General features: G+C 35.0%; 1 protein-coding gene across 1 annotated transcript in view; it reads left to right on the top strand.

Moving 5' to 3' along the window:
* The window catches only part of CAP (Cbl-associated protein), an 822,384-nt gene extending 808,944 nt beyond the window's left edge, over positions 1-13,440 (top strand). Inside the window, exon 28 of the mRNA XM_068228905.1 lies at positions 7,169-13,440. Coding sequence (XP_068085006.1) covers positions 7,169-7,337 — 169 coding nt within the window. The 3' untranslated portion in view covers positions 7,338-13,440. The remainder of the gene's footprint in view (positions 1-7,168) is intronic.
* The last annotated feature ends 530 nt before the right edge of the window (positions 13,441-13,970 follow it).

Here is a 13,970-nt window from a genome sequence, read left to right as displayed (position 1 = left end):
CACGTAGCAGGCAGTGTGCAAGAGAAGCAAAATCTGCAAACACTGGCCATGCCGACAGTTGGCGATAAAGCTGCATTTTTTTTTAATGCCGAGCCCAAATGGACGTATGGTTTTAAAGGAGAGAAGTGCCAGCTGGGAAATCATACAAGGGTGGGGATCAGTGTACTGTGTAGTAATGCACACGGAAGCGAGAGACTTCCTCCCCTCGTCATAGGAAAATTCGATAAGCCACGATATGTTAAGGGTGTCTGGCATTTTCCGTGCAAGTACAAGACATCTAAAAAATACGAACAGTTCAGTAATCCAAAAAATAAAGCATTTCCACAGGGGAACCAGCATAATTTGTCCTCTTCTTTGAATCGTGTGTTTTTCTTCCGTTGTGTGAGGTTATGTTTGCTAGTGATTTATCCAAGTGTATTACTTGAATAATGTCCGACTCGTTGGCTGAATGGTCAGCGTATTGGCCTTCGGTTCAGAGGGTCCCGGGTTCGATTCCCGGCCGGGTCGGGGATTTTAACCTTCATTGGTTAATTCCAATGGCCCGGGGGCTGGGTGTTTGTGCTGTCCCCAACATTCCTGCAACTCACACACCACACATAATACTATCCTCCACCACAATAACACGCAGTTACCTACACATGGCAGATGCCGCCCACCCTCATCGGAGGGTCTGCCTTACAAGGGCTGCACTTGGCTATAACTAGCCACACGAAATTATTACTTGAATAATGTGGATACATTTCAGAAATAGTTTTTCCTATGTCATTTGAGAGGTTTAAACTGTGAATCAAGATGATCGCATGCATTAATTGCTCTTAGAATACTTTGTGTCACGGCAAAGGTTACAATAATAATTATTAAATTAATGCCGTAATGGTCCACCTTTTCAATACTATAATATGCAATATTTTTTGATTACATTACTAAACTAGGGACTAGTTTCGGGCTTGGCAGGTTATCATCAGCCTTAATGTAAGACATCTAATAACTAAACAAAGTACAAACACATAATTGACATAAAAACAAATGTACAAACACACAATTGACATTAAAATCTGGGATGAACTATGTGTAAAATTTGAAAAATAAATTAGGCTCTAAATTCTTAGCATATGGAGTATGCTCATCATCCAAACTCTTTCTTGCATTAATATTCATAGAACTGTTAGTTCCATCACCCCTAATCATAACAATTTCAATTGCAAAACGGGAGCTGGTAAATGTTGATTCTGTAGTCAGATCATCAATCACCAAATCTACTTGAGTGGTGTTAGAAGTATGCAAGACACTGGACGCCACTGTAAATAACCACCAGCTGACACAGAACTGCTAGAAAGTGTTCCTGCATCAACCAATGTAAATAAAATGAAATGTTCCCGTAATGCTTTTTAAAATCATGCTGAAATGCTGTTGGTCATTGTCAGGATGGTACATGAAGATATAGTTAAAACTGACACATTCTTAATTTGTGGCTGGTATAAATTCACAATTCATTGCAGTGTCCATGAAGTTAACCTCTCGTTGCAGCATGTGGTGCATGGCCTATTGTTGTGTGCACATTTCATTTTATTTACGTTGGTTGATGTGGAAACACCATCTAGCAGTTCTGCGTCAGATGGTGGTTATTTACAGCGGCGTCCAGTGGCTTGCATACTGCTAATACCGCTCAAGTATATTTGATGATTGATGATCTGACTATAGAATTAACATTTACCAGCTCCCGTTTTGCATTTGAAATTGTTATGAATACAGTGATGGAACTAACAATTTTATGAATATTAATGCAAGAAAGAGTTTGGATGATGAGCATTTTTTTAAAAATGCTATTTGTTCGGAGCGTCGACCTATAGAGATCTTTAGCCCCTACTTGCACCATATGATATGAACCTGTGTGTAATTGGAATTGCGGAAGTGTAGAGTGTTGAATGTGAGGAAAGGAACGTTAAGAACGGCATAAACACCCAGTCCCCAGGCCAGGGATATTAATCATTTACAATCAAAAACCCCTGACCCGCCCAGGAATCGAACCTGGGGCCGCCGGGTGACACCGCGGGGCTGGACTGGATGATGAGCATACTCCAGATGCTAGGAATTTAGAGCCTAATTTATTTTTCAAATTTTACACATAGTTCATCCCAGATTTTAATGTCAATTGTGTGTTTGTACATTTGTTTTATGTTAATTGTGTGTTTGTACATTTATTTAGTTATTAGATGTATTACATTAAGGCTGATGATGGCCAGCCAAGGCTGAAACTAGTCCCTAGTTTAGTAATGTAATTTAAAAATATTGCATATTATAGTATTGAAAAGGTGGACCATTATGACATTAATTTAATAATTATTACTGTGATCACAATTCAATATGGATCAAAACCATGAAGTTTATATCCTATGTTGGCAAAGGTGGGCGATTCTGAATTGTGAGAGAAGTGCCATGGCGGGAAATCGTACTAGGGTAGAGTCACCGTACTGTGTTGTAATGCAGACGGAAGCGAGATACTCTCTCCCCTCATCATAGGAAAGTTCAATAAGCCAAGATGTTCTACAGGCATCGGGTATTTTCCGTGCAAGTACAGGACATCTAAAATGTATACAGTACAGTACTCCAATGAATAAAGAACTTGCACAGGGGAGCCAGCATAGATTTCTCCTCGTCTTTCAATCATGCTTTTTCTTTTCTTTTCTTTTGTTACATGAAGTTATGTTTGAAAGTGAGTTATCCAAGTGCATTATTTCAATACTGTAAATGCACCTTGTCAGATACATTTTGGAAAGTTTTTTTCCACGACATCTGAAAAGTTTAAACTGTGAATCAAGGTTAATTGTATGCAGTAACGGGTCTTAGAAGAATATTTTGTGACGCAGCAAGCGTTGGCATTTCTGAATAACGAGTTGTCGTGGTTAATTCAAAATCACGTAATTTGAAGTCTGATTTTTGCATCCCAACGACTGTGAATTAACTAGGTTTTAATGTGTTTGGATTTATAGTATGGGACAGTGGATTCGTATATCTCTTTTCTCTCTGTTTACCTCTTTTGATTGGGCTTTGTGGTGTTCAAGCTGTACAGTTGGGTCTATGATGAAGCATTTAGGGCTGTGTTGTGTGAAGGCTATCATGTCAATATGACGAGAACTGCCATTCATGGCTGATCTGTGAACTTCTTTGTGGACATTAAAGGCCTGAAGATACTGATACATCAATAGTAATTCCTTGTCGGTTTGCTAGAGTGGGACTTGGACTTTTTGAGAAGTGAGGTTTTCTTTCCACCTCATCTGATACTGAACCACTAGGTTACTCCACTAGTTTTAATAATGTTCTTTTTTGGAATTGCTATAACATGTTTTAGTTAAATTTTTAAACTTCTCAGAGTTACTTGAAAACTTGGAATTTGAAGCTAATGAAAACTTTTATAGATTACTCATTGTATGAACATTTTTGGCTAATCAATTTTGTATCCCTTTGACCAGTTCCAGCATGTATGTTTCAATATTTTCTAGCTTTTCAAGATCTGTAGTACCAGTATCTTATTCCTCTTGTTAATCTCTTACCCTTAAGGATTTCTACTTGTTCCTCATGATGTGATTCTATTACTTGACTTCCCTGCCATATTTAATGAAATCTTTTAAAACTGAGTTTGTAGAACTCTCAGGTTAAGTATAAATGTATATAGTAATGAGTAATTCAGTATCACTTTGTTTACATAAACTATGGATGCAATGCATCAAAGGAAGACATTTAATGTTCAACTCTTAAATAATTCAACAAATTGTAAATTCAATATCTTTCTTTTTCTTTCTTTCTTTCTTTCTTTCTTCCTTTCTGATCTTCACAACTGAAGTAATATCAGCTATTTGTCTGCACTATTTCTCTAACTAATCATGTTATTTCACTCTGCAATATTTTGTAGTTAGAATAATGTGACTGAATGATTGTGTAAATGCCAGTTCACTGTTAATCTCTTCATTGTGCTTATACTAATAATATTGACTACATATCGTTGATGAGGTGGTGGATGGAGTTTAGTCAGATTCTTAGAACTCTTTCATGTGACTGATGGATGGAATAAATTGTACTTCTATGCATTGGAAATAGAAACTCTGGCTTTGTTATAATAGATCATATTTTGAGCATTTTTTTGCATAGTTCTGTTGTAATGGTTCATGTATGATTATGTCTGTATCATTTCATAATTTGCTTTCATACATTCCATAATATGCTCTTTCTCCTCTAATTTATTCTGATGGTAAGACAAGTTCTCCTGTCTTCTTCTGAAATAAGGAGGCAGATTAGATATCCCATGCTCTTCCTTCCTGTTAGACGCATCTTTTTACTGCTGCAGCTCACTTATATCATTGATTAGCAATGAGTACACTTAGCTTTTCACATTTTCCTGCAACCTAACTCCTGGGAAACTAAACCCATACAGTTATGTGCTACTGCATTAACACATTTCCAGGATTCAAAACACAATTTTATTGATAGGCTCCATTGATTTATTTTTTTCTGGGATTATTGTGGTCTGTATCCAAGTTGATGTCCTTATAAATGGTCTTCTGTATTACTCTCTCACATGCTAGGGTTCCTCTTGTCTTCCTGTGGCAGTCTTCCACATTTCATTCAGTGGTTGTAGAAGACTTACATTGCAGATAAGTGATTGTTGGAGACAAACTTTCTGATCCTTATTGATTTCATTCACTTTTGTATAGTTACCAACTTTTATTGCACAGAAGCATGGATTGTTTCAAGTATTCCTCTTTGCACTCTTACTTTGCTGACTGTTTCTTGCTGTTCCTCCACATCAATGTTGGCACAAAATACACCAGTATTTCCAAATGTTCCTACAGCCAGAAATCCAGAGGATTAAAGTCAGAAGATTGTGTGGGCCAGATTAGTGAGTCTCCACAACCTTACTACTGTTCACCAAAAGTCTGGTTCAAGTGCTGTCAGACAATGCAGAGAATATGCATGTGTACCTCACCACGCTTGAACCACAAATTTTGTCATCAGTGAAGAATTGCATCTTCTGACAGCTCAGGTAAATCAGATACCTACTGTCAAAGTCTCCAAGTTCAGAGGTGCTCATAGTGCAAGGAACAAATAGTAAATATTCCTGAAGAATACAATGGCCACTGAAAAACTGATACTGTATTTTGGTATTCAGAATCTGTCCATGTGTATAAATCCAAAAACAGAATAATTTTATAGACATAAATCCAAAAGCAATATGATTAGGCTTTAGAATCATATTGAAAGATTTCTAAATAGAGAAGTAGGACAGAGTAGATTGGAACTGAAATACTTTACAATAAATACAGCGTGTTCAAGAAGGAAAGGGCAATATTCTGGGATGATAATTGGTCATTGTAAACAATGTTGATGTTTATACAGAACAGTTGTTGACACAGACATGCTTGAATGTAAAATTTGAGAAACGGTTTATTTAATTTCCTCGTCAAAGAAACAAGGAGATTTTTGTTTCATTTTGGGTCATTTTGTGGTCCGGTGACAACTGTTTTAAAATAAGATCTCCAAAATTCCACCATCTACTCCAATACATTTTCAACTCATTCCAACGTGTTGCTCATTTATCTTCAAGTTTTCTGTGCCGTTTGTGCTTTATTATTTCATTTCCATGAGACTCATCTTGGTCTCAAATTAGGGAGCAGTTCAGCAAGCTTTTAAAGTGACACAACACCAGAATGTTTAAGGAACTACTTCATTCATGTGTTACCTCAACTAGATCCTCACTCATTTCAAGGATGCTTGTTTTAATGTCATATTGCGGACTTTTAGTGTATGTTTAAACTCTACTCTTCATTGGCAGTTTAACAGTTACAGTAGGTAATGTTAACTCCTTTTGGACTAAGCATGCCTATACATTTGGATCCAATAACGGACAGACAGTGCTCTTTAGGATACTTCAGTAAGTGCATGCTTATTTCTATATTCACAGTCAATATTAAAGTGCATCTTCAGTTATTTGGATTTCTTATAACTAATCTTCACACAACTGAGGGTGCCCCTCATAGGGATGAAACATGTACACTGTAGATGATTTTGTAACTGTATGCCCATATTCCTTTTCAATATTAACTTGCGTTGAAAAGGTGGATTTTTCTCTTTTACTTAATGTCACTATTACAGTATTGACATTATGGACTAAAAAGGAAATTTATTCTTTTTATTTTTATGAAATCCTCTAACGGCCTTCATAAAATGGTTGCAATTGCGAACTAATTATAGAATTCATCTCTATTCACTCACAATAATTTTTCCTGTTATAATGAGTACTTTACAACAAGACAAGGCAAGAGAAACAGCTGTAAACAGCATTAAAACCTAATACTACCATGCCATAGTATTGGCATAACGATTGAAGTTTACAGAATACAATGCTCGGCATGGTGCTGTAGTGGCTTGAAAAACACAGAGTGCCAAGATTAAAGAGCATGGCTGTGGGCAGAGTAATATATGCTTCATAATACTCAGTGTAAGTGAAGCCACATCTCCAAAATTTCCTCATACACCTACCTATCAGCACTCCTCTTGCCTGTAGAACAGGCAGTGCTAAAAAGGCTGGTTGAGATGGACACAAGTCTTCTGCAGATAATGAGAGGATTTACTGATATGTTTGGAGGACATGGTAAACAAAATTTAGTTACAAATAGTCATTGCTCATAATATTGGTTATAAAAATCTTTTTGGTAGCAAACTTACTACTCCCTTTTCTTTTGCTTCCATTGGCACTTCTTGATCCCATGATAAACTTTGTACACTGTGATAGAAGCACCCTTTAGCTGATCTCAGCATCCAATCTTGAATTCTGCATCAGTTTACTCATTAAAAATGAAAAATAGTAAAGTAAGAAACAAATTATTATATTCATGCCTTTTGATAATCCATAGGAAATTGTACATTTTCTTTTACCCTTACAAAAAATGAAATATCATAGATCTGTGATATGACAGCTGTTATGTTTTACAAATTCATTCATATGTGAGAGATCTTGATTTCATATTCCTTGAGAAACAATTTTCCTAGACATGTTCAAAATGAGCAAGATTAAATTGCTTTGGTTATATAGTAGTTTTAAGCAATTTCTTTAGAGAGAAAAAAAAAATTCCATTGTTTATTTAATCTGCTAATAATTGAATTCTATTTCCAGCTATCGAGCTCTTTATAACTATCGACCTCAGAATGAAGATGAATTGGAGTTACGTGAAGGTGACACTGTCTATGTTATGGAAAAATGTGATGATGGTTGGTACGTTGGGTCAAGCCAGAGAACTGGTTATTTCGGTACCTTCCCTGGTAACTATGTTGAAAGGTTATAAGAAGACGATACATCCACAATTCTGTACTTACGTGAATATCTGGGAATAACCTGTGCAAGTGACTTGTGCGGCTGGGAGCAGTGTAGAAGACACTTTATAACATGGCTTTATATTCTACTCATCTTTATCTGCTCATCGTGAGGCTAATGTGGAGTTTGTATCTATATATTTTAGAAGCCTATTTCCATTGAATCCCTCTACTGTATTCTCGTAAGTATGGCTCAGCTTGTGAAGTGACGTTAGATCAAAAATAACAAGTGCCACTGGATAGGTGAGTGACATGCCAAAGAGCTTCATATGTTTGTACAGAGTTAACCCTTCTCTTTCTTTTATTTTTTAATGCAGTGGCCTCAACAATTTTTATTTTTTATTCCGTACTGTGCCTGGCTACTCATCTGTCTTTGTTGAAGGCACAGTTCCTCAGTTCTGATTTATAATCATTATTGTTACAGACTATAATAAAGTTGATACTGTTATTTTTGGCAACTTTCTATTAATATGTTCATAAATACTAAATATTTTAGTGGGAGCTCCTGTGGCAAAAGATAAATGAATGGAAGTACCTGCATTGATAGATGGAGGGCGTATACAGTAAACGTATCTTAGTTCTTTGCAGTAGCGGCAATTGGGAATGAAAAGTGCAGGGGCAAAAAACAAAATATATATAGACAACAAAGAGTACCTGGGTTTGTGGGATATAACGGAGAGCGGGAAGTGGGGAAAACTGAGAAAAAATGGCTAGAAAATGGTAAGTTCTTTTATACTCTCTGAGCGAATTTCAATAGAGAGGTAAAGGTTGGCAGTTTACTAATTTAAGTGCAGTAATAATAATTTTTTTAAAGATTTTGATTCAATACTATACAATAAAACTTTCACCAAAGGAACAATATCACACATTTATTACAATTAAAAAGAAGTACGGCGTGATTATACAATTAAAATCATTAGTATTTAACCACACACTATGAAGCTAACAGACACTAAAGAGAGACTTCCAGACTGACGAATGTGCATGGCAAGCATGTGAATCGTACATCAGTGTCGAAGTCCTAGGTAAAAAAATATATCCCTGCTACCCTTCCTCACAGCACATGCAAAGTCTCGACTACTTGCTGTGGCTCTATACAAATCAATTAGCTGGAACAAACAACATTTTGTGTGCATTTCCCCTAAAATTTTTGTTAATATTAAAATAAAATGAAGGAAATAATTAGCTGATAAGACAACAGGGCTTGTACAAATTGCTTTTTTAATAACTCCTATAATTCCTTGCAGGTATCTTATGTTAAGCAATGTGTTCAGTGAAGGTTGTAGATACCTCAGTGTGAGTGAACAAAGGACATCCACACTGAAACAGTTAATAATAATAATAATAATAATAATAATAATAATAATATGATGTCCCACTAACTACTTTTGATGGTTTTCGGAGACACCGAGGTGCTGGAATTTTGTCCGACAGGAGTTCTTTTACGTGCCTAGTAAATGTACCAACATGAGGCTGACGTATTTGAGCACCTTCAAATACCACCATACTAAGCCAGGATCAAACTTACCAAGTTGGAGTCAGAAGGCAATAGTTACTACATCTCCATTTTGAAGTTCTCAGCAGCTTCATATGACAAAGCTTTATCGCCCTATGCTTCTCTTAGCTCCACATGACACTGACGTGAATTTCTGCCTCAAAAAGGTGCAGTTTTCAGGCATGACTACTGTTCAACCTACAGTATATCAGTCTTGAAGAATGGCCAATAGCACTGGTGGCAATCAGTACAGTGTGACAAATTTTTAAATGTGTATATACTAGAGTAACTGTACTGCCGCACATTCAGAAGGCATAACACTGTTGCCATGACATGAAATTAACTTCATATTATAATTTATTCTAAACTTCTTTACTACTTAATAGTGGTGATATGATCAGGTTTGTAGAGCAACTAAAAATAGTTTTTTGTGACATTTTCTTTTATAGCTATCAATATATAATACTTCAATAGGTTATTTCTATATGCACATGTTTAAGTACCAAAATATGTAGCTATAACAGTATCAACATTATTGTAAGTTGAACAATCATGATAACCATTGTCACATGCCAGTTCCTTGGGGGAAACATCCATATATAGTAAATGATTCATTGACATGATTGATCTTTATTTATGACTGAAGTTATAATTATATACGGTACATCTTGAGTTAAAACACTTTTAGATTTGAATATTGGTCTTCATTTTTCAGACATCTCTAATGTGCATGCTCAATATATGCAAATTTATAACTGACATTTGCAAACATTGAAGTCTGATTATTTATCAGTAACATGTAGAAACATATTGAATGTTTGCATGTTTTAAAAATTTGTTTGACTAATTGCAATTCATAGCATAATCTTAAGGGGACAGATTGGTGCAAATTATCATTTATAGGATGAGAAGTAAGGGATTAGAATACATTATCAAGGGAAGTATTCGATAAATTCCCAAGTTCGTTGAAAATATTTGAGAAAAAGCTAGGTAAACAATTATAAATAAATGTAAATATGGTACGGAATCTGCCACCTGGGTAACCACCCTAAATACAGATGATTGATTGATTGATTGATTGATTGATTGATTGATTGATTGATTGATTGATTGATTGATTGATTGAAATCTGAAATGTGTTGCTATGTCAGAAAGTTCTCGTAAAGAAGTGATTTATCAACAGAGCTGGTTTATACCAGGGCTCTTACTGTGCATCAACTATCGGAATTCCCAAACCATTGTTAAAATGCTGATATAAACTTTGTTTAATGATTTAACAACACATTTATTGCATATGACTTGGTACGAAGAAGGCAGATTCTGTTTGTTAGTTTATGAAATTTTACACTTGTTTCAGTGGGTTTTCTCCATAGCAGCGTTCAGTCATACACTCTTTGGTAAAGCCTCTATTATAAAAGTGTAAGGATGCTGCACTCTTGCGTGTGCATTTTGAAGGTCAGGAAATACTTACCAGCTACTGGTAACAACGGTGGATGAGGGAATGGGACAGAGTTGACTTATTCAAGTTGTTTTGAACTCTTCTTCAGTGTTGGTACTGTAATTTATAGACTCTTTTGGATATCCCCCATTGAACTGACTGATTTTCATTATTATTTATGAAAATCCTTATCTGACCTGTTCTATAGTATGATCTGTGTGCTTCCAGACTTTATAGAAACTAATATTCCTATATGTATAAATGTTTATTTTGTAATAACAGTACAAAGCAATGGTCCTTCCATCTCTGCCCATCCTAATTGCTTAACGCTGTCATTGTCCACTGGTAGAATAGTTTTAATGTTGCTTAAATAGCTCATTTATTCTAAATTTATTATTTAAGTGGATAGTAGCCTTGCTGAGCTTATGTGGTTATTATTTCTTACTGTTAAATGATTTTGGGATTTATCAAGATGTATGGTATATATTATTTGTAGACTCAAACATTTTGTTAAAATTATTTCTGATTGCTGTTAATTTTTAATTTTGTTTTTTAAATGAGGTATTATAAAGTTCAGGATTAGATTCCAGTTTATTTATTATACTATGAATATGGCCTAAAATCATTGTATTAGGTTGCTAAAAAGTACCTCTAAAATCATGTATGCAGGACTGTTATAGAGGAAGGCAAAATTTCAGTCTGCTTAACAAAGAAGTGCTATTCTATGTTGACATGTTTTGTTATTTATTGTTTAGAAATATTTCTTTATGTGAAGTTGGAAAATTGCCTTGTTTGAATCCTGCTTGTACAGTAACTGTTGCAAAAACAGTGGAATGGCCTTCCTTTACTAATGCAAGAGGTGTTGGAAATTACATACAATTAGCATATTGACTGATGACACAAATATTATCAAAAGAATGTTTTAAAGATTAATTAACTTTTAATTACTTTTTTTAGATTTAAATTACTTTTGTATTAATAGTCTTACATTTCTTCCAGCCCCAACTAGTTTTGATATAAAGATATTCATGACGCTGTGAGAAGAAATTCCATCAAATACAAATAGCAGAAGAGAACAATGGTTCAATACTAGTGTGAAAGAGAGTAACAAAGACATATCACAGCATGGATATATTCTTAGTTTCTACCATCTGGAACAAAGGGCAGAAGCGAATGCTATTCAATAGGTGCAATTCTTAATTTGCAAGATTTCCCCATAGTCTCTGCTTTATTCATGGGCACCTACATTTTTACAGCTCTCATGAATTTATTATTTTTTTCTAAGTGGTTTAACATCACATTAATACATCGAAGGTTTTTCAGCGATGTAAGAATGGGAAAGGTAGAGGTCGTGGCATTAATTAAGGTACAGCCCCAGCATTTGTATGGTGTGAAAATGGTTAAACCATGGAAAACCATCTTCAGGGCTGCCGACGCTGGGATTTGAACCCATCATCTCGTAAATGCGAGCTCACAGCTATGCAACCCTAACCGTGCGGCCAACTCATTCAGTGTGAAAATTATTAGGAAGTGGAAAAAATAATATAAAATATTTGAAAATAAATTGTGATACTGTACTGAATTTACTGTTATCTGTTGTGACCATCCAGCATGGCAGGCAGCTTCATTATATGGTACATTAATTACTAAAACATATTTCGTGATATATCATGTCCTCTCTTGGGGTATAACTGTGGTAATGGAACTGGTCCAGTCACAAACATGTCTTCCCACCTCTTGTATTACTGTATAGTGTATGTTCAGGAAGCTGCATTGTAAAACCTTAATATATTTCCCATGTCACTGTGTTCTCATAGTATTTTTGTATAAAATAAAGAGATAAACGATCTTAAATGTACATACTGTACAATTTTTAACTATTAAGCTGCACATTATACCGCTTCATTATATAAAATATTATATTATTATTTTTATCATTATTATTAAATATCTAGTCAGTAGCCAAAGCCTGCACAAAGTCACAGTATATCAGACAAAAAGTTTTGTATCCAGTATGAAAATAAAATTCTTCAGCTAATCATTAAGTTTTCTAATTCCTCTGTCACTGCTTTCTGTAGCTTGTTTCACTTTATCTGTAACATACCAGTTTAGGCTTTCTTACTATGTTTTTGAAGTAAGAGAAGAAAGGCAATTATTACTGAGAATGAAAAATTTGTTGTTCTCAAATATATCTGTTTGTTTTATTACAGAAATTCCCTTGTTTAATATCACAGTAAAAAAAAAAAAAAAAAACAAACAAACAACTTAAGCCAATTCTTTCTGAACCAGGTCTCAGTCAAAATGCACTACCATATTTTGTGTGTGTCAGTACTGATAATCATTTCCTTGTAGAGGGAGATAAAATATTTTGAGACTCAAAATAATATAGCAGTGCCTTTTTAACCTAAAAGGAAAAAGTAGTTATGACGAAGCGCTAACCTTTGTTATAAAGTTTACTTTTTTTCCAATCCAGTAAATGCAAATGAGATAATCATGTGCTTATATACACCAAAAAATCGTCATAGTCGACTACTTTACGTAAATTATGTACTGAATCTTTAGAGCAGTACAAGCCTTGATCTTGCCATTAGAATTTCTCTCAGCTGTCTGTTTTTCACAGCTGCTTGAAGTTCTAATAAAGAAGGTAGTGTTGTGTGAGGAAAGTGATTTCTGAGCAACATGACAATAAGTTGATAGATATTGTTAATAATATGACGTTGCTGCTTACTACCATACCTATAGGGAAAGGATGTATGAGGTTGTTGTATAGCTCATTTAGAGATCTAATTTAATAAGAATGTACCGGTATGCATGAAATGTGCAAGGATGATGTCATCAATTTCAAGGTTTGTGCTCCTCTTCAACTACTGTAACTACAACTACTACTACTACAATCAAACTTTCCTATAGAAAATCTAGTATATTTTTATTAGTAACATGTTAATGATTATTTAATTTTGGATGCTCTCTCTTTAGAGATGTCAGCTCAACACCAAACTGCATAATTCCATCATCTTGTAGACTCTTGTCAGTACTGAAAAATACTTCATATCATTTTATATAAGCTTGACATAGTCCCTTGTATTGTGTTGAAGCTGTAATTAACTTCACATTCAAAATAAAATAAGTACTAGTCTATTAATTTAAGTGTTTTATTTTCAAACTTGATCATCAACTATAACCTAATTGTTCCATTGTTCCTAATTCTGTGGGAGACTCTCCTGGACAGATGTTTCCAAAGAACCATGGTAGGCTGTACTAGGTACACCTCCTAGAGTTATGTATGTGAAACACCTCGTGCATTGTAATGAGTAGAGCCTGGAAGTTCAGGTACTTATTTCTGCTAAAATAGGCAGGCAAATACACTTAACATTCAGGAAATAGGCAGTAAAATAATTTTAAAAAATTTTGTGTGGTTATTTCTAGCCGAATGCAGCCCTTGTGAGGCAGACCCTCCGATAAGGGTGGGCAGCATCTGCCATGAGTAAAATAGTTAAAATAGGCATTTATAATGACAAAAATGGGCACTAAAATAATAAACATGCTCTAATTTAAGCTATGTAATACACATCTGCATCACATTTTAGTACTTAATGTTACATTCCCCTGGGGTGGGGATGACAGAATAACATCGACGGTATCCCCTGTCTGTTGTAATAGGCGACTGTAATG

This window comes from Anabrus simplex, chromosome 8 (assembly GCF_040414725.1).
Source record: "Anabrus simplex isolate iqAnaSimp1 chromosome 8, ASM4041472v1, whole genome shotgun sequence".
Classification (NCBI taxonomy): Eukaryota; Metazoa; Arthropoda; class Insecta; order Orthoptera; family Tettigoniidae; genus Anabrus; species Anabrus simplex.
Note: the sequence above shows the minus strand (reverse complement) of the source record. Positions and strands in the feature narration are given on the sequence as shown.